General features: G+C 59.4%; 3 protein-coding genes across 5 annotated transcripts; 1 reads left to right on the top strand and 2 right to left on the bottom strand.

Moving 5' to 3' along the window:
- Positions 1 to 18: 18 nt before the first annotated feature.
- LOC141976907 (organic solute transporter subunit alpha-like) lies at positions 19 to 5078 on the top strand. Of its 2 annotated transcripts, XM_074938091.1 has the most exons (7): positions 157 to 223; positions 418 to 569; positions 908 to 981; positions 1204 to 1359; positions 2239 to 2350; positions 3294 to 3546; positions 3694 to 5078. In XM_074938091.1, the coding sequence occupies exons 1-7, from the start codon at positions 157 to 159 to the stop codon at positions 4125 to 4127; spliced, it is 1248 nt and encodes a 415-aa protein (XP_074794192.1). In that variant the 3' UTR covers positions 4128 to 5078. The 2 variants fall into 2 exon arrangements, with proteins under 2 accessions (XP_074794193.1, XP_074794192.1); XM_074938092.1 differs by lacking the exons at positions 157 to 223; positions 908 to 981 and adding an exon at positions 19 to 36 and having other exon boundaries at positions 3694 to 5076.
- FTSJ1 (FtsJ RNA 2'-O-methyltransferase 1) lies at positions 4896 to 15402 on the bottom strand. 2 transcript variants are annotated; one of them, XM_074938094.1, is made up of 11 exons: positions 15217 to 15402; positions 10574 to 10716; positions 10081 to 10150; positions 9594 to 9699; positions 9418 to 9496; positions 9235 to 9287; positions 8841 to 8894; positions 7626 to 7728; positions 6575 to 6658; positions 5817 to 5920; positions 4896 to 5308 (listed from the first exon to the last, which is right to left on the bottom strand). In XM_074938094.1, exons 2-11 carry the CDS (start codon positions 10692 to 10694, stop codon positions 5075 to 5077), a joined length of 1008 nt encoding a protein of 335 aa, XP_074794195.1. In that variant the 5' UTR covers positions 10695 to 10716; positions 15217 to 15402; the 3' UTR covers positions 4896 to 5074. The 2 variants fall into 2 exon arrangements, with proteins under 2 accessions (XP_074794195.1, XP_074794196.1); XM_074938095.1 differs by lacking the exon at positions 15217 to 15402 and adding an exon at positions 15025 to 15146.
- Positions 15397 to 18823, bottom strand: LOC141976465 (uncharacterized). The gene is made up of 5 exons (XM_074937455.1): positions 18699 to 18823; positions 18368 to 18475; positions 17630 to 17833; positions 16939 to 17070; positions 15397 to 15470 (listed from the first exon to the last, which is right to left on the bottom strand). The coding sequence occupies exons 1-5, from the start codon at positions 18793 to 18795 to the stop codon at positions 15397 to 15399; spliced, it is 615 nt and encodes a 204-aa protein (XP_074793556.1). The 5' UTR covers positions 18796 to 18823.
- Between the last annotated feature and the right edge of the window lie 1201 nt (positions 18824 to 20024).

The following is a 20024-nucleotide window of genomic DNA, read 5'->3' on the forward strand; positions in this document are numbered from 1 at the left end:
CTCGCACCTGGGCTGGGTCAATGATTAATTAATATGGTGACTAACGAGGAAGGCTCCTTCCGGGGGAGGGAAGAGGCCAGGGGAAGCTGGAAACAGAGAATCAAGGACGCCGGGTGGTGTCTGAAGAGAGGGGAGCCGAGGGAGGGGAGGGCAGAAATGGCACGACCCCAAAACTGCACCCACCACAGCGGCCAGTTCCCCCTGTCCTCAGAGATCCTCCAAGGTGGGACCCAGGCGTCCGGGCACCCCGAGGACCAGAGTGGGGGGTAACATGCAGCCATGGGGGAGGGAATCAGGCCCGAATGGTGGGGGAGTCCCTGGGGGAGGGGAAGGGGTCAGCCTGGGGTGGGCACTTGGGGGGAGCAGGAGCTCAGGCTCACTGCTCCCCCCTCTCTGCCTTCGCCTTCTGCCCCCCAGTGTTCCAAGCCCAGCTGTGGATCTTCCTCATTCCCACGGCCCTGGGCCTGGTGCAGCTGGGCCTGTTCCTGGAGCAGACGGGCTTCTTTCTACGCCGCCTGGGTGCCTCCCGCAGAACCACTCTCTCCCTCTGGATCCTGGGGGTCTACCCGGTAAGGCCAGAGAGAACCCAGGAGTCCTGGCTCCCAGCGCCCCCCCCCCACTCTAACCACTAGACCCCACTCCCCTGCCAGAGCCGGGGGGAGAACCCAGGAGTCCGGGCTCCCAGCCCCACCCTGCTCTAACCACTAGACCCCATCCCCTCCCAGAGCTGGGGATAGAACCCAGGTGTCCTGGCCCTGAGCCCCCCCGCCCCCACCCTGCTCTAACCACTAGACCCCACTCCCTTCCCAGAGTTGGGGATAGAACCCAGGAGTCCTGGCTCCCAGCCCCACCCTGCTCTAACCACTAGACCCCACTCCCCTGACACTGTTCTCTGCTCCATCCCCAGGTGTTCAGCATCATGTCCCTTATTGGCATGTACATCCCCCGATCCTTCTTCGTCTGTAACTTTGTTGCTAACATGTGAGTGTCCTGGAAGCAGGGGGAGGGACTTAAGTTAAAGGGGAGGGGCATAGTGAGGCAGCAATATATGTGGGCGTTCCCTGGCTGCCACACCCCAGAAGTGGCTGCACCTCAGCACCTGGCGAGCTGTCCCTGTGGGGTGTTATGTGCAGCTGTTCCCCAGCTGTCCCACCCCAGCATCAGCAGCATCTCAATGCCACCTTGCCTGCCCCGTCTCCGCAGCTACCACTCCATCACCCTGTGGAAATTCCTGGACTTGGTGACCGATTTCTTCGGGGGCTCGGCCCACATGGTCCAGCGTCTGCGGGGTCAGCAGGTGGCCCCCAACCCTTTCCCTTGCTGCTGCTGCTGCTGTCTCCCCAACATTTCCACCAGCTGGTAAGTGCCCGACCCTGTTTGCCCTCCGCCCCCCAGCTAGGTGCCAGGTCAGTGCCCCAGGCAGCATTGCGAGTAGACGCCCGGCAGGTCCTTAGACCTCAGCAAGCCAAGCCGAGACCCCAGGGCCGGTGGGAGCCAGATAAAACCTGGCATCTCTGGCCCCGCATCCCCGCTGGGTTCCCATGCCCAGCTGGCCTCGGCACCCCCAGATGTGGGTCAGGGGTTCTTCCATTGTTCCTAGGCATGTGTTTGACGTGCCAGCCCCCTACCCTGGAGTCACAATGGTCCCCTTTAGCGTGTGTCATCAGTCAACCTCCAGGCACCTTACAAAGGTAGAAACAACGGCTCCTCCTGGATTCCTCGGCTCTCTCCTGGTCTCTGTTTGCGATCCCCCGTTCAGCCCACCTTTCCCATGCTCTCTTCCAAACCTTCCCCCAACACCACTGGCATACGGGACCCCCACTCTGCCGCCTCCCCCCTCGGAGAGATCAGCCCCTTTGCACCCAGGAGGAGCCAGACAAAGCAAGGGGGAAATTGAGGCACGCCTAGGGTCCACCCACATTCCTACCTTCTCCATACGGAGCTGCGACAAGGCTGGGACCACTCTCCCGGAGACCAGCATGGCAGCCCAAGGAGGAGATGGATCGTCTCAATCTCTCCCTTTTAAGATATTCCACTGTGCAAATAATTAAACCATCATTGGAGCAGGGGGTCTGGTCGCTGGGTGTCCCACCTCCCAGTGCCATAACCACTAGGCCATACAGTCATTCTCACTCTGGGGCCCTGTGATTAGTGGCTGAATGGAGGAGGTGGATATGTCATCTAGGGAGTCCCCTTAGACTGATCAACCCCATGTCCCACCCTCTCCCCATCTGCAAGGTCCAACCTACGCTGGATGACCCTGGCCGTGTACCAGCTGTCCCTCATCAGGACCATCCTCTTCTTCATCACGCTCACCCTCTGGACCGACGAGAAGTACGGCTATGGTGATGTGAGTCACTCTGGCCCCATGTCATCCCCTCCCCCTCACCGGCATGGGGTGGGCAGACCTCTCGGGGTAGAAGGGGTAACTCATCCACCAAGGGCAGGGAATGGTGGCACCCGCTCAGCATTGAGGTTGGGTGTTACGATGGACTGCAGGTTGGGTCAGGTCAAGTGTTACCCAAGGGTGTACGTACCATCGGGGCGTTGGGTTGGGTTTGGTTGGGTTGGGGCTGGGTGTTACCCCTCAGCATTGGTTTGGGTTGAGGGTTACCCTTGGGCTTTGGGTTGGATGTTACCCTAGGGCGTTGGACTGAGGTTGTTACACTTGGGCATTGGGGTGGGCCGGGCATTATCCTTGGGCATGTGATTGGGTTGAGGTTGGGCACTATCCTTGAGGAGGGGGTTAGGTTGGGCACTACCCTTGGGTGTTGGGTTGGGTGTTAGCCTTGGCCATCAGGTTGAGTTGACTTTGGGCATTACCCATCAGAGTTGGGTTGAGCATTACCCCTGGGTGCTGGGCAGAAATTGGGCATTACCCTTAAGGTTGGGTTGATGTTACCCAGAGACCTTGGGATGGGTTGAACATTACCCTCGGGCATTGGATTGAGGATGGACTTTACCGTTGGGTGTTGGGCATTACTCTTGGCCATGGGGTTGTGTTGAGGCTTACCCCAGGGCACTGGGCATTTCTCGGGGGGCACTGAGTTGGGCTGAGTACTATCCTTGGGTGCGAGATTGGGAAGAGCATTATCCTTGGGCATGGGGTGGGGTTGGATTGAGGTTTCTGTGTTACCTGGGGTGTAGGGTTGAGTTGAAGTTGGGCGTTACCCTTGGGCGTGAGGTTCAGTTGAGGTTGGGCGTTACCCTTGATCATGGGGCTGGGCATTACAGAGAGAGGTGGCCTGACAGACCACCCAGCCCCATCTTCTGACCCACGGCCTCTCCCGCAGGTGAGCTACACCAACCCCAACTCCTACATCAACGCCATCATCGGTATCTCTACCTTGCTGTCCTTCTATGGCTACCTGCTCTTCTACAAGGCCACCAAGCCGGCCCTGGCTGGCTACAACCTGCGTTCCAAGTTCATCTGCATCATCCTGGTCCTTGTTGTCTGCGGCCTACAGAGCGGCATCCTGGAGACCATGGGGGCTCTGGGGGCCATTCCCTGCCAGCCTCCGCTCTCGGCTGATACCCGCTCCCAGAGTGAGTCCACCTACAGCAATCCCCCGGGGCGGCGCTAGGGGGCGCCGGGCTGCGGGGAGCAAGGTGGGGGCAAGGAGTGCTCTCCCCTGGCAGTCAGGGCCAGGCACTAGGGGGCGCTGTTCTAACCTCGCCGTTCTCCCTTCCCAGTTATCTATTACTACTCCCTGGTGGTGGAGATGTTTCTCATCAGCCTCTTCGCCCATTACTGTTTCCGACGGGACGAGCTCACCCCGGAGAGCCCCACCAGCACCAGGAACCAGGCCTCCCAGACGCAGGCGCCCCCTAGTGGCTCTGGGGAGGACAGCGCCTCCCTGACAGGCCTCAACCCCTGCTACTCCCCCGATGAGAGCCTCTGCCGAATCGAGCACACGCCGTTGGATCGCTTCCATTTCCGCCCCAGCTTCCCCCGACCCGGAGGGGGGCTGGGCCAGGGCTGGCCCGCTGGAACTCCCCCAGGGGCCCTCGAGATGGGAGAGCTGGGTACCGGGGTCCCTGTGAATGGGTCTCCCCCCAGGGAAACCAAAGCCCATCCCAACAGAGTCCAGAACCACCCGTGCGCCCATGATGTCACCATGGTATAAGCAGGACCCCACCCCACGTGGGACCGGGAGCAGGCAGAGGTGGAAAACAGATGGTGTTAACCTGCGGAACTCCCTGCTACAGGATACTACAGGAGGCGACGCTTCCCAAGAGGATGGGAAGGGAACTGGTTGACCCCCAGAAAGAATGGGGATGAGCCAGGAGCTGGAGATTGAGTGCTAAGCGCTGTTGTATACTTGGGCTGATCTAGGGAACCCCTGCACTTACAGATAGTGGGGGATATGAAACTGCTGTGTCACAGAAGGCCTCTCTGTCTGCCTCTCACGGCCACTAAGTCTTTAAGCAGATACCTTCCCAGAGGACGCAGCGGAAGTGCCACTCAGCGAACTAGAGCAGGAGAGGGGCACCTGTGTTATTTTTTGGGGTGTCTGCATTATGTCTTGTTAATATCATGTCTGACCCCACTTCCCTGGCTGCATCTAGGGCAATCAAAGGAGGCTCAGAGTACGTAGACCACCAGCTCTTTGGAGCGGGGCCTCTCATTCTGTTCTGTGTTTGTACAGGGCCGCGGGGGAGCAGGCCAGAGCTGGGGGCGCTCCATTAACGCACAAAATTAAGCAACCCCACGGCTGAGACAGTCTCTCCAGTGCCAGCTTCAAAGGGGCTAAGGCAACAACGGGTGGGCTGCTAACCGAGGGAAGAAGCTACCGCCGTTAACCAGCAGAACTCCCTGCTCCATGATATCCCTGAAGGGGAAGATTGCCAAGGTGATGCAGGGCTGGGGTTGAAAGGCATCCACTGGTGACCTCTCCGTGAGTCTTTATTAAAATAGAAGCCGGGGTGGGGAGAGTCCCCTGCAAAGACCGGACATGACGGGTTAAATTAAAATGCTCTTTTCACAGATGCGGAGCAGGGCTCATCCCTGGCAGGGACGGACACACACACACGGACGGACACACACACACACACACACACACGGACACGCGCACTACGGTGACACAGACAGAGACGCCAGGACATTTTCAACAGCTGCCTCCGGGGGGCAGGCCTGAGGTTCTGACGCTGACCCATACAAGGGGGCGGGGCCAGGCTCCTCCAAGCGGGACGGCCCAGGCTCCCTAGCCAATCGGTTGTTCCTCTTCAAGAAGCAGGCTTCCTGGTAGGGGGGACGGATGGGAGGCTGGGTGGGGGGCACATAGCTGTATTCCTTCCCTGGGGCCAGCTGCAGAGGGGGAGAGAGAGACAGGCGTACAGGGGGTGCCAGCATGCCTGCCCGCCTCCCCGGCTGCCGGGATCCCCTCCCAGCCTGCGAGTCCCCGCCCTGCCCGCCTCCCCGGCTGCCGGGATCCCCTCCCAGCCTGCGAGTCCCCGCCCTGCCCGCCTCCCCGGCTGCCGGGATCCCCTCCCAGCCTGCGAGTCCCCGCCCTGCCCGCCTCCCCGGCTGCCGGGATCCCATCCCAGCCTGCGAGTCCCCGCCCTGCCCGCCTCCCCCGCTGCCGGGATCCCTCCCCATCCCCCCCAGCCTGTGAGTCCCCGCCCCGCCCGCCTCCCCCACTGCCGGGATCCCTCCCCACCCCTCCCAGCCTGCGAGTCCCCGTCCCACCCGCCTCCCCCGCTACCAGGATCCCCCCCACCCCTCCCAGCCTGCGAGTCCCCGCCCCGCCCGCCTCCCCTGCTGCCGGGATCCCCCCCCCACTGCCGGGATCCCGCCCCGATCCCTGCAGTCCCACCTGGAGGGGATACGTCCGGTCCGAGTCGTAGGCACTCAGATCCCCACAGGCCAAGAACGGGACAATGACTCTGTTGGGACCTTCCAGCTGGTTAAAATCCACGTCTGGAAAGGCACAGACATAAGCAAGAGCCGGCTGAGGAAGAGCACCCCCTGCTGAGCCCTGCGCCCTGTGGCATGGTGCCCCCCAGCGCCCAGCCTGCCAGGGGAAAGCACCCCCTGCCGAGCCCCCCACCCCCTGCCGAGCCCCCCACCCCATGGTGCCCGCTACAGCCCAGTCCTGCTCCCCATGGCACAGTGCCCCCCCAGCGCCCAGACCTGCCTGCCAGGGGAAAGCACCCCCTGCCGAGCCCCCCATGGCACAGTGCCCCCCCAGCGCCCAGACCTGCCTGCCAGGGGAAGCCCCCCTGCCGAGCCCCCCATGGCACAGTGCCCCCCAGCATCCAGCCCTGCCTGCCAGGGGAAAGCACCCCCTGCCGAGCCCCCCATGGCACAGTGCCCCCCCAGCGCCCAGACCTGCCTGCCAGGGGAAAGCACCCCCTGCCGAGCCCCCCAGCGCCCACCCCTGCCTGCCAGGGGAAAGCACCCCCTGCCGAGCCCCCCATGGCATAGTGCCCCCCAGCGCCCACCCCTGCCTGCCAGGGGAAAGCGCCCCCTGCCGAGCCCCCCATGGCACAGTGCCCCCCAGCGCCCAGCCCTGCCTGCCAGGGGAAAACACCCCTTGCTGAGCCCCCCACTCTCTGAAGCACAGCTCCTTACCGTAGCAATGGTCCAGCAGGGGATTGGACATATTGGGCACGTAGCCCTCGGGCGGGCAGTACCCCCGGCAGACAACAAAGGCCTCTGCAGGCGGGAGAGACGTGGTTAGGGGTGTGCGGCGAGTCGGGGCGCCCATCCAATCTACGAAGAGCGGGCGCGAGCCTCGCCTGGAGCCGACGCCTTCCCTGGCAGCAAACCCCGGGCAGCAGGCACTGCCCCCTGAGCTGGGTTCCCAGCCCTTCGCCAAGAAGCGGGTGGCAAAGGTCGTCAATTTTAAACACCCGCCCATTGAGAGGGAATCTCTCTGGAGACCAACAGAGCACCGAGCCAAGGTGCAGCTTTGCCATGGGGTAGATCCCCCTGGCAAGGCCCGGGGGGGCACCTGGCGAGGCTGGCAAAGGGGGTGCCTGACAGGAGACTAGATGGAACAGATTTGGGCATCTCAGGGCTCAAGTTGATGGGACCCAATGTAGCCGGGGGAGGCACAGAATGTGATATCTGTTTGCTTGGCCCCGCAGCGCCCAGCCCTGCCTGCCAGGGGAGAGTGCCCCCGGCTGAGCCCCCTGCCCCGCAGCACGGCACCCCCCAACCCCCAGCGCGGCCTGCCACGGGACAGCACCCTCCGTCCAGTCCCCCACCCCACGGTGCCCGCTACTGCCCAGCCCTGACTGCCAAGGGAGAGCGCCCCCTGCTGATCACCCATGTGGGGGGCTCCGGGCAGAGCGTGTCTGTGTCTAATGTGCTTTACACTTCCCATGGGAGAGGAGGTACCACCAGAGGGCTCTCACCTTTGGACACGGAGCATACAAACCTTGGGGAGCGCGTGGGGTTGACACGAGCCCAGGCGCTGGGCAGCGCTGCCAGCTCTGAGGAGGGGGCGCTAAATAAAAGATCTGGGTGTGCCCCCCAACATCAAACAGATGCCTGCCCCCGGAGGCTTAACCCGCCTGGGGACAGAACAGTTGGGTCCTTGCCGGGGACAGCCCGGCCACCCCGGATACCCTCCCAACCCCTGGATCTGCCCCACTGGCACGCCCAGTTCTGCCCTCACCGATGCTGGAGTTTCGGCTGCTCCGGGGTTTGGCGCAGGTGACGTCAGGAAAGAAGATGCGGAGCTGGGAGTAGAGAAGCGTCACGTCCTTCCCCCGGAAGATCTAGGGCAAGGTGGAGACAGGGTGACAGGCCAGCAGGGGGCAGTGCAGCAACGATGCCAATGGTGTCCCCAGCGCCCGGCCCCGACTGCCAGGGGAGAGCACCCCACGCCCCGCTCCCTGCAGCACGGCACCTCCCGGCACCCGGCCCCGACTGCCAGGGGAGAGCACCCCACGCCCCGCTCCCTGCAGCACGGCACCTCCCGGCACCCGGCCCCGACTGCCAGGGGAGAGCACCCCACGCCCCGCTCCCTGCAGCACGGCACCTCCCGGCACCCGGCCCCGACTGCCAGGGGAGAGCACCCCACGCCCCGCTCCCTGCAGCACGGCACCTCCCGGCACCCGGCCCCGACTGCCAGGGGAGAGCACCCCACGCCCCGCTCCCTGCAGCACGGCACCTCCCGGCACCCGGCCCCGACTGCCAGGGGAGAGCACCCCACGCCCCGCTCCCTGCAGCACGGCACCTCCCGGCACCCGGCCCCGACTGCCAGGGGAGAGCACCCCACGCCCCGCTCCCTACAGCACGGCACCTCCCGGCACCCGGCCCCGACTGCCAGGGGAGAGCACCCCACGCCCCGCTCCCTGCAGCACGGCACCTCCCGGCACCCGGCCCCGACTGCCAGGGGAGAGCACCCCACGCCCCGCTCCCTGCAGCACGGCACCTCCCGGCACCCGGCCCCGACTGCCAGGGGAGAGCACCCCACGCCCCGCTCCCTGCAGCACGGCACCTCCCGGCACCCGGCCCCGACTGCCAGGGGAGAGCACCCCACGCCCCGCTCCCTGCAGCACGGCACCTCCCGGCACCCGGCCCCGACTGCCAGGGGAGAGCACCCCACGCCCCGCTCCCTGCAGCATGGCACCTCCCGGCACCCGGCCCTGACTGCCAGGGGAGAGCACCCCTGCCCTGCACCCCATCAGCATGTTGCCCCCTAGCATCACACCCCTATTCCCTCAGTTACAACTCCAATCGTCCAGAGACATGGCCACAGCTAGAAGGCACTGTTCCCCAGCCGCCCTGTCCCAGAGGTGGCTGCATCTCAGCACCAGGTGAGTCACCCCCTTGCGGCTGCTACGCCTTCAGCTAGGACCCCGGGGCTTCGGGGCCTAATATTTACCTTGGCCACAAAGGTGCCTCCTTTATTCAGGACGTGGGTCGTGATGTTCAGAGCCTGGAATGAGAAGGCGAAAAGGAAATTATCAGCGAATGCCAAAATCCTTAATAAAACAGGGACAGCTCTCTCGGCACCGCGATGCAGCCACCTCTGGGGTGGGGAAGCTGGGGAACAGCCACACATAACGCCGCACGGGTACGGCTCGCCCGGCGCTCATATGCAGCCACCTCTGGGTTGGGGCAGCTCGGGAGCAGCCATTTGGGACAGGTAGGGATTGAAACTGCAGGGGGGGATTGGGGAATGGAATCACCTGACGGGGGCCGAGGGGAGCGGGGCTGTGCCGAGGGGAGCGGGGCTTGGCAGGGGGTGCCCCTTTGCAGCCGGGCAGGGTACTCACCGCTAGCAGCAGCTGTGCTTGGATGTATTCGTCGATATCATGAAGGCCGGTCACTGCAAGCCAGGAGGGGAGAGGGGGCTCAGTGGAGCCCAGTCCTACCCCACGCAGTGCCCTCCATGGGGCGCCAGCGAGGAGCCCCCCGCCCCCCTCCCACCTGGAGCCAGGCGGGCTGCTCCCACTCACCGTCGGGGGCCCCATCACAGACCACCAGGTCAGCCGGCTGCCCTTCGAAGTGCTGGATGATCTCCTGGGCCGTGGAGACCTGGCGGGGGACAGACGGGCCGGGTTACGGTTCAGGACAGACGGACTCGGATCGGGGGTGGGTGGGGGGGATGGGCCGGCGTGGCCCCCCCACGTACCTTGGTGATGTCCCCCTGGATCTGGACCACCCCCGGGAGCGGAGCCATGGCCTGGAGATCGACTGCGACAATCTTCACAGAGTCAGAGCCCTCCCCAGCACCGCCCCTGGGGGACAGGCGGGGGGCGGGGGTGAGAGACAGCCAGGGGGCGGCTTCCCCTTCCCACCTGCTGCTACACCCTAGTCCCACCCATGCCCCCACTCCCATCCCATCCCACCCCGCCCTCCCCCTCCCACCTCACCCTGCCTAGATCACCGCACTCCCTCCTGCCCCATTTCCCCACACCCCATCCCACCCCCTTCTACTCCATTGCCTCCCCTCCTATCCCCCCACACCACTGTGACCCTCCCAATCCTGCCTTCACCCTTCCAATCACCCAGTCCCACCCCCGCCCATTCCCCCATATTGCCCCCTGCTAGCCTGCCCCGCTCATCCTCCCTCCACCTCCAACCCCTCCCCTCCCCAGCCTCCCCCCCTTCCCACTCACTTCAGCTTCCTGCTCAGAACCTGGCTCCAGCTGCCCGGGGCAGCACAGAGATCGACCGCTCGGCGCACCCCTGCAGGGAGAGAATGAGAGCGGGGGGACTGGGAGCCACGACACCTGGGTTCTCCCCCCAGCTCTGGAAGGGCAGTGGGGTCAGGTGGTTAGAGCTGGGGGAGGGGGCTGGGAGCCAGGACTCTCTCCCAGCTCTGAGACTGGAGTGGGGTCAGGTGGTTAGAGCAGGGGGGCTTGGAGACAGGACTCCTGGGTTCTCTCCCAGCTCTGAGAAGGGAGTGGGATCTAGTGGTTAGAGCAGGGGAGCTGGAAAGCCAGGACGCCTGAGTTCTCCCAAGGGATTGGGCAGCACAACGGGACCTCAATCTCCACCGGGCTTTGTGCAGCGCATGGCACAACAGATGGGGCTAACAGAATACACCCAACAGAAGGGGCTGCAGCAAGTCGGGGCAGGGCCGGGGGCTGGGGCCGGTTCTCGGTTTACCCTCAAACAGCTGGAACTCCTCGTCCAGCTGCAGGAGTTTGAAGGCACTGCGGGCCCGCCAGCCCTCCTCCTTCGCCAGGCGGTAGTAGATGTCCCGCTTGTCCTTCGACGAGCGCCCCATTTCGGCTCTGACGCCCCCGGGCCTGGAGGGCAAAGGATGAGGGCCAGTTATCCACCCTTCCGGCTTGGCACCGGGGTTGTTCGCTTCTTAACAAAAAGACTTTTGTGTTGCTAAGGCGGAATTAGCTGAGACACGTTACTGTAGGCCCTACAATAATAGGTCTGATGGCACTGGAGCCCAATTAATGAGGGATCTATTACTGTAGGTCCTGCATTAACAGATATATGGACACAGGTTCTAAACAAACACCGATACATTACTGTAGGCCCTACACTAACAGGTGTAATGGCCCTGGACCTAAATTAACACGGATATATTATCGGAGGCCCTTTCAAAATAGTTTTAACGGCCCAGGGCTCAAGTTTTTGCATCTGAAGTTGGGAATATTGACTCTGTATCTGTATTTCAACTATGCTACTTTGAGTGACGCCCCCTGCTAACGCTTCAGGTACAAGAACGGAAAAGCCAGACACGGCGGATGGCCCATCAGCGAGGACAAGGGTCTGTGAAAAGCTTGGCCTTCCTGCGGACCCTCCATACTGCCCCTGCCTCAGGGACACTGTGATCCTACAGAGTCAGGCGGGCTTGTCACCTAATATTAAAACATTACCTGGGACTTCTTGTAACTTTCCACCGGAAGGGGTGGGAGGGTCAGACTAGGGAAACAAAGGGCTCCTGCCTCATGCAAATCCTATTTCAGGATGGGGAGTGAGGTAATCCTGGTCGTCATTCTCCCCTGCTACCCCACCCAAGATGACTACAGGGGGCGAGAACTGGGCCCAGGCTGGAAGGGCGTCCGGCCCAGGAAGAAGATTATTAAAACCACATTTCGGGTGAGAACTCACATGTGACCAGTTTCTGTAGCGTTATTAAGCTTCGTTTGCGTGCTCTATTTTCTTCGTAATCTGCCTTGTTCTGTCTGTTACCTCCTTAACTACTTAAAATACACCTGTTATAGTGAATATGTTGATTTCTGGTTTATAATACAACCCAGTTTATGTGATTTCTAACTGGGGGGGCGAGAAATTGTGCATACCCTCTTCAACCTTGAGGGAAGAGGCGAACAGAACACATCTTTGGGTCTGCACTCCAAGGGAGGTGCACATCTGAGTGCTGGAGCATGTCCCTCAAGATGAGTCTTCCCAGAGCTGATCTGTGGCTGGGTGTGGCCCTGCCTGTGTGTGTGTGAGAGGAGGTTTTAAGAGCCTGGCTCAGCAAGACTGGCTAAAGGAGGCCCATGCTGGCAGGACAGGTAGACTCAGGGGTGTCACAGCACACCAGATGACATCCCAGGGAGGTCCAACCCGTCACAGAACGAATCCCCAAGGAGAAGTATTTCTAAGCAAGAAAAAACCTGGCTGAAGTTTTGACTACTTGAAAAAGGGAAACTGAGGTAGGCTGCTTGTAGCATGATCCTAAGGCATCTATATTAATAGGTACAGTGGCAATGGACCAAATTTAATGTGAATATGTTTCTGTAGGACCTACAATAAATGGGAGGCTTGGCAGAAATAGGTTTCTTGGTATAATTTAAATGGATAATATCGACATTTATTTTTAAGTGCTTTTTTCTGGTTTCATCCATTTAAATATTCACAGGTTCACAAAATTATGGGCTTCACGCATCTTTATTTTTATCAATTTAGATTTTTGCAGTTGCAGGAAATTATGGGCTGGGTGAGACAACTGCTTAATGACGGGAGATGCCGAGATTCCAGAAGTTAAAGCTTTATACTCGTTACAAGTTGTCAACACCACAGGTTAAAATATACAAATGCCAGCAGCATTATCACCAGTCTGTTTGCAGAGTTAGTGACCAACTCGTTTGCAATAAGTTTATTAACATACTTCTGGCCCATGTATATTTTGTCGAAATCAGGGAGGAGCAAGTCTTCCTCGGCTATCCAGCATATACAGTCAGTATCCTCAATCAGGTCTCAAGCAGGATTTCTCTTACTTTGCCTAGCCGGGAATTTAGACTCTTATCGCTAGAAATATTCTTCCGTCGATGTGGGCAGTGAACATTTACTGACAAAAATCAAACCCCTGCGATCCTAAATAACAGGCGTACTGACAAAGAAGCCAGGTTGATGTGGATCTGTTATAGTGGGCCCAACCCTAATGATTTATTGATACAAGCCTCAAATTAAGTCGTCTTTCTTATCTAATCAACCAGACTCCGCTGTACGAATCCTCTCCCTCCAAAGTGCTCTGTTCCATTTCACATCTTCTATCACCCTACTTCTTCTTGGGTTGGCCTCTCTGTCTTTTTACACCACTCTTGACCTTCTGGACTCTCTCACCCACATAACTGTCCGGCCCGCGCTTTTGTGACCAAACAATCTGGGCCTTTTTTTTCCTTTATAGGGGTTACTTTGAGTATGTCTGTGACATACTCATCCCTCGCATGGTCCTTCTTGTTCTCACCACTCATCCCCCTCAGTGTGTGCGTTTCTGCAGAACAGATCATTTCCTCACGTTTCTGCTTTGCATTAACAGAGGATGGAGCATGATTTTCGACACTTGCCCTTTTAATTTTCTCAGTATCTTCCTGATACGTACCACGCCACTTCTCTCCATCTTGAGCCAGGTATTTATTGTTCCAGCTTTAATTGTGTCCTCTATTTCCCCATTTTCCCGGATTCTAGAACTCACGATAATTGAAACTTTACATTTTCGGTACTGCCCACCCATCTAGCTTCAAGGCTATTCTTGAGTGTTCACGCTATTGAAATCACAGGCTTATTTTGAGCCCATGATTCTCCAATACGTCTCTTCAATTATCAAGATCCTCTTCTAGAGTATCTTTAGGCTTGGAAGGAACAGAGTTTTCTTTAAACAGTAAATCTTAGTAAACATCGATTTTAGCAGACACCCACCAACAGACAAAAAAATATTTCCATTGATAATAAGCAAAATTTACAGACAGGCAAAGTAAGAAAAATGCTGTCTGAGAACGTAGTAGAGACTGTCCTTAAATAATTGTAAATTTATTGTATAACCCAGGCCACGAAACTTCCCCAAAATAATTCCTAGAGTCGATATTTCAGAAAAACATCCAATCTTGATTGGAAAAATTGCTAGTGATGGAGAATGCACCATGACCCTTAGTACACTGTTCCCATGATTAATTCCGCTCATTAAAAATTGACACCTTATTTCCAGGCTTAATTTGTCTAGCTTCAGCTTCTAGCCACTGGAGTTGTTCCTTGTGAGGGCATTCAGGATGAAATTGAACAAGAAAGGGCTTCAGTGCTTTTTGAAGTGGGAGGGCTCTCCTGGGCTTTCTTCATTTGTTCAAAACCCCGTTCCATGGATCCTTTATGGGACTATCATCAGTCAACTGCCTACCAGTTTCATCTTTCATGAACCTCCCTTTCTATATATATTTGGTGCTTCTCTCCTGTCCTTCTGCCAGTCGATACGCTTCTTTTTCCCCTTCCTGTGTTCCAAGTCGTGCATAAAGTTCCTCAACGTCCTTTGCTTTCGCTTTTACAACTACATTCTTCTATGCCTCCTCCTACTCTTTTGACAGAGTTTAAACTTTTCCCCATTATCTTTTAACCCTTTTTGTACTTCCTCGCCGCACCACCAAATTTCTTTGGGAGTGAAGCCTTCCCTTTTGATTCACCCATCACTTGTCACTATAAAATCCCCAGATTTATCCTCTTCTACAGCACGTGGTGCCGACCTTACCTTCTCCACAACTGCTCCCTAAAGTCCTTTTCAGCTTCGCCCTGTAGTTTTTGCCACCTTATCTGTGCTTTGCTTTTCTCCATACCTTTGTTCTAAGAAACATATCCAAGGTGAGGAGTCTCTGTTGACTGGTAACCCTCTCTCCAGCAATCACCTTTCAATTTCTTTCATATCTTTTATTTTCCGGATCCAACTTAAGTAGAGGCATATTGTTCTAGGGCCCTGCGTTAATGAAGTATGTTGACACAGGTTCTGCATTAATGTGGATACATGATTGTCGGCCCTCCCTGAATATGTATATTGTCACTGGAGCTAAATTAATTACATATGTGGGATTGTAGGCCCTGCGCTAGCTGGTAGATTGACCCAGAGTCCTGGTAAATGATGAGTAGGTTATTGTAGGTCCTACAATAAGTCAGTTGTGTTGTCGCAAGGTGCCGAATCCATCCCCACCACCAGGAATAAACCAAATGTTACCGTAGGACCTACATAAATAGCCACCTATTATTGTAGCCCTCAGATGAATACACATATATTACTGTAGGTCCTACAATAACACATCACTGGTTACCTCCTTCAGCAAACACCTTCACCCACACCCCCATCCAACCTGATATGTTATTGTAGGACCCACCTTAATGGCTATCGCCTCTGCGCATGCAACTTTCGAGCGTTGCACAAGGTGAAGCGAGAGCGCATGCGCGGCACGTGCCTGTAGCGGTTGGAACGTGCTTCCCCCCCGTCCCCGCTGAGCGCATGCGCACGAGCACCCGCCAGCACAGCGGCGGCGCAGGCGCACAACCTCCCTTCCCGGACAACTGCTTACCGCGCCGCACGCGACCGACCCCGCGGAGAGACGGCGCCGAACCGGAAGTGGTTATTTCCCAAGCCGGAAGCGGAAGCTAGGGCGGCGGCGGCGCTGGGGGGATGGAGTCGGGCGGGGAGGGCAGCCTTCGGGGCTGGCTGAACTGGACAACAGAGCTGGGCTGACGGCGGCGGGTTTTTCTCAGTGCGCCTGCGCAGAGACCGGCTCGCTCTCACTGCGCCTGCGCAGGAGGCCTAGCCCCGTGAGGTTTTCCCCTATTGCGCAGGCGCAAAAAAGAGGTTTACATGAGCGCAGGCGCAGTGTAGGACAGCAGCGAGGGCAAGCCTCTCTGCAGCACTGCATCGTGGGAATTGTAGTCTCCATGGGTCATGTGACCTGGGACCCTGCAGCAGCAGTGCATGCTGGGATAGAGACCGTAGTGTTTCGGGGACCCCTCCCAGCAAGAGCAATGCATGCTAGGATGTGTAGTTCCCTGGGGGGAAAATCAGGAGCAGTGCATGCTGGGATTTATGGTTCTCTGGGGAGGATCAGGTGCAGTGCATGCTGGAATTTGCAGTTCCTTGGGGAGGCAATGGCAGGAATTTCTAGCTGGGGGGGGCAATCAGGAGCAGTGCATGCTGGGAGTTCTAGCCCAACACCCCTTCCCCCCTCCCCCAAAAATGAGGCCGGCTTAAAAGAGCTCATTTATGCGATTTATTTAAAAGCAAACAAACATGGGGGGGCTCCCCCTTTGCCTGCTGCTTTTTGAGGCCGGGGGGGCGGCTTCAGGGGCCAAGGTGTCCTCCCGTCTCTGTGGGGGTGAGAAGGGGATCCCAGCAGAGTCTCCAGTTCTCCCGAGGGAACCCAGCCCCCATTATCCTTCCTCCTGGGAGACAAGGCACCCACCTTTAGTCAGCTCATAAGTGAGGTGGGGCAGGGGAGCCCAGGGCTGGGCTAGCAGGGGCTGCGGGTCGAGAGTGAGGGGCACCGGCAGAGCTGGGGACAGCACCCACAGAGTTAATACCCCTCCCTCTTGTGACAGCCGAGTCCATTTGATGATATCACAGCAGAGGAGGAGAAGCTCTGGCAGCCACACCCAAGCATTCAGTGACATCACCGCATCGAGGCGTGGCTTGGTGCACCTGATGCCACAATGAATGAGGCCTGGCTTCCTGCAGGCCCTGCTGGCTCTTTGATGCTGTCCCTCTGCCCAGACACCTGGGCAGACCCTTTGATGACATCACAGTAGATAGGGTGTGGCTTATTCCACTCAGTGACATCACCACCAATGGGGCGTGGCGTACCACCTCTGGTGAGGCCCCAGTAAGTTGGGTGGGGCTTGTTGCATTGGGAGGACCTCCCAGGTGAGTAGCCAATAGGCTTTGTCCCATTGAATGACATAAGTGGAAGTGTGGCTTGGGCCACTGGGTGACATCACCCTCCATAGGGGCGTGGCTCGGCCCATCCAATGACATCACCGGCTGGGTCGGGCAGGGCAGGGCTCAGCCCATAGAGAGCCAGGATTCGGACCAGACAGGAATGGGGTGGGATCGTGAGGAGCTGGGGGCCCTTACCGAGTAGGGTGGGGTTCTTTGGGGGCTCAGCCCCTGCCCCTGGGTCAGACGGGGAAGCAGATGGAGCAGCACTCCAGACAGATTTCCAGGCAGTCGGCAGGGTCGCAGCAGTCCTGGAGGAGCCCGCACCCCCCTCCGCAGGGGCAGCCACCTCCCCCGCAGCCCTGACCCGGGGGGTCCCCCCCAGCGCAGCACCCCCCCGCCAGGCACAGCGCCCCGCAGTCCAGGCCATCCAGCGCCAGGGAGCACAGCGCCAGGAACTCGCAGAACAGACAGGCCAGGGCACAGTGAGCGCAGCGGTCTGGGGGAGAGAAAGAGGGGGCAGAGGGTTAGCTAAGCTGATGAGAGAGTCTGGGATCCCAGGCCACCCCCAACCCCAAGACCCCACTCCCCTCCCAGAGCCGGGGAGAGAACCCAGGAGTCCTGGCTCCCAGTCTCCCCGCTCTAGCCACCAAAACCAACTCCCCTCCCAGAGTCAGGGAGAGAACCCAGGAGTCCTGGCTCCCAGCCCAGCCCCCTTGCTGGGGCTGTTTGCTTTTCTATCTGGGCGGAGATGGCCATAATAATTATTGAGTTAACGAGTTCCCAGGGGTACCCCGGGCGGATGCTGAATCGATGCCCAACTCTGGGTGAAACCGGCAACCAGAACCCAACCCTGGGTTCCCCTTCCCCCCCCCACACCCTCAGCTCTGCCAGTGCCCCTCACTCCCACCCCACAGCTCCTGCCACCCCAGCCCAGGGCTCCCCCCAGCTCTGCCGGTGCCCCTCACCCCCACCCCGCAGCTCCTGCTAGCCCAGACCTGGGCTCCCACCAGCCCTGCCGGTGCCCCTCACCCCCACCACCCCAGCCCCTCACTCACCATCCCCAGCCACCTCCTGGATGTGCGAGGCGGTGGATTTACAGCTCTGGCGGCTGCAGACAGATGCGGTGGAGCCCAGACGCTGCTTCCCCAGCTGGGCCGGAGCCACCGGAGGCTGCAGGTGCGCGGGGAGCGGAGCCTTGTCCCTCCAGCGCTCGGGGCAGCGGGTGACCGCAGGGCCCCCCGAGGGCTGGGGTGTGGAGTCTGAAAGCAGAGGGGACAGCGGAGATGGAACCCAGGAGTCCTGGCTCCCAGCCCCCCCTGCTTTACCCCACCACATTGCCTCCCCTCCCAGGGCTGGGGAGAGAACCCAGGAGTCCTGGCTCACAGCCCCACCCCCCCGATCTGCCCCACCAGACCCCCACAATTCCTAGAGCTGGGGAGAGAACCCAGGAGTCCTGGCTTCCAGCCCCGCCCCCCCGATCTACCCCACCAGACCCCCTCTCCTCCCAGAGCTGGGGAGAGAACCCAGGAGTCCTGGGTTCCAGCCCCGCCCCCCCGATCCACCCCACCAGACCCCCAGAATTCGAGAACCCAGGAGTCCTGGCTTCCAGCCCCGCCCCCCCGATCTACCCCACCAGACCCCCTTTCCTCCCAGAGCTGGGGAGAGAAACCAGGAGTCCTGGCTCCCAGACCCCCCCCGAATCTATCCCACCTCCTCCCAGAGCTGGAGAGAGAACCCAGGAGTCCTGGCTCCCAGCCCCCCTGCTCTAACCACTAGACCCCCCTCCCTCATACCTCTCCCCGCTTTCTCAGTGGTCAGGGGCGGGAGAATTAGCGATGTCTCCTTGCTGTGATGAACCTCTTCCCCAGGCAGAGATCTCCGGCTGGGACAATCCACATCCCCTGGGAGCAACCAGACACTGTCAGCAGCAACCCCATCCGCTGTGCAGCTCTTCCCCAGCTGCCCTGCCCCAGAGATGGCTGCATCTCCACGCCGCACGAGCCATCCCTGTGCAGTGTTATATGCAGCTGTTCCCCAGCTTCCCCGCCCCAGAGGTGGCTGCATCTCCGCGCCAGATGAATTCTCATTAGGAGTTCAGGAGCTGCAATGAGGCAGGGCACTTACTCTCAGACTTGGAGAATCTGCGTGGGTCTCCGGAGACTCCCTTTGCTCGTGCTTCCGCCCCACAACCGTCAGGGGGGATTGAGCTGCAGCCAGACATCAGGGCCCCGAGGGTAGGAACAGCAGGTGTAATGGTTAGAGAACTCACCCCACACAGCTCTGCTGGTGCCTTTCAACCCTGACCCGCAGCCCTCTGCGCCCCCAGCCCTGTCCCCCCACCACAGCTCTGCCAGTGCCCCTCAATCCCAACCCGCGCCCCCTGCTCGCCCAGCCTTGGGACTCTTCTGGGCTTTGGCTTCTGGCTGGGTGAGTGGAAAGTGGGAAGGGAGCCAGCGAATGACCGGACGCATCAGAGTGACCCCTCCCTGCAGACAAGTGGGGAGGGGGAGCTAGTGGTTAGACTGTGGGGGGGGGGCTGTTGCTGGGAGCCCGGACTCCTGGGCTTCATTTCAGGCTCTTTGACACTGAATTACCTTAGTCCCTTCTTCAAGGCACTTTTCCACTTTGCTAGATGCCACCCTCCTCCCAGAGCCAGGGAGAGAACCCAGGAGTCCTGGCTCCCAGCCCCCTCCTGCGCTAACCACCAAACCCCACTCCCCTCCTAGAGCATGGGAAAGAACCCAGGAGTCCTGCTCTGTGTGGCTGGGGGAGGGGGAGGTCCCAGCGCAGCAGGTACTGAGGCTGGCAGGAGATGAAAGTGGGGGCATCAGAGGTGAGGCAGCCACTGGGCCTTGGCTTCCTGATTTCTCCGCCCGGACGCCTGGGTTCAAAGCAGAGGGCAGCAGAGGTGGAAATAACAGTCCCATAAATCTGCAACCCCTGGGGGAATATAATCAGCTCTCAGGGACGGGAAGATAAACAACAGGGATGGGTGGAGGAGGGGAAGCCAGGATGCCTGGGTTTTTATCCCTGGCTTTGTGGGGAAAGACCCCGTGTCCCATTCGTTTCTCACAAATGAGATACACACCCACAATCGCACCCACAAATCCGCACCCAGCAAGAAAGATACACATAGACACAGATGTCCTACGTACATGCAACAGCATGGACAAAACCCACACTGTGATACACACAGACAGCCTCACCCCCCCCCCAGGTCACACAACCTGCCCCGCCCCTGGGTCCACCCCTTACCTCAGCGCAAGTGGGGGAGCTTGGGGCTGCTTTTCACCCCTCTGCAGCACCGTTACAGTCCCTGTCTCCTGTGTGGGTCAGAAACAGCCACATCAGCCTCCTCTTACCCCATCTACCCCCTTCTATCGCCCTCGCAGCATCCCCAGACACCCCTTCGATCCCCATGCACCCTATCCATCCCGACACCGCAACCAT

The sequence above is a fragment of the Natator depressus genome, chromosome 23, assembly GCF_965152275.1.
Source record: "Natator depressus isolate rNatDep1 chromosome 23, rNatDep2.hap1, whole genome shotgun sequence".
NCBI classification, from domain to species: Eukaryota; Metazoa; Chordata; order Testudines; family Cheloniidae; genus Natator; species Natator depressus.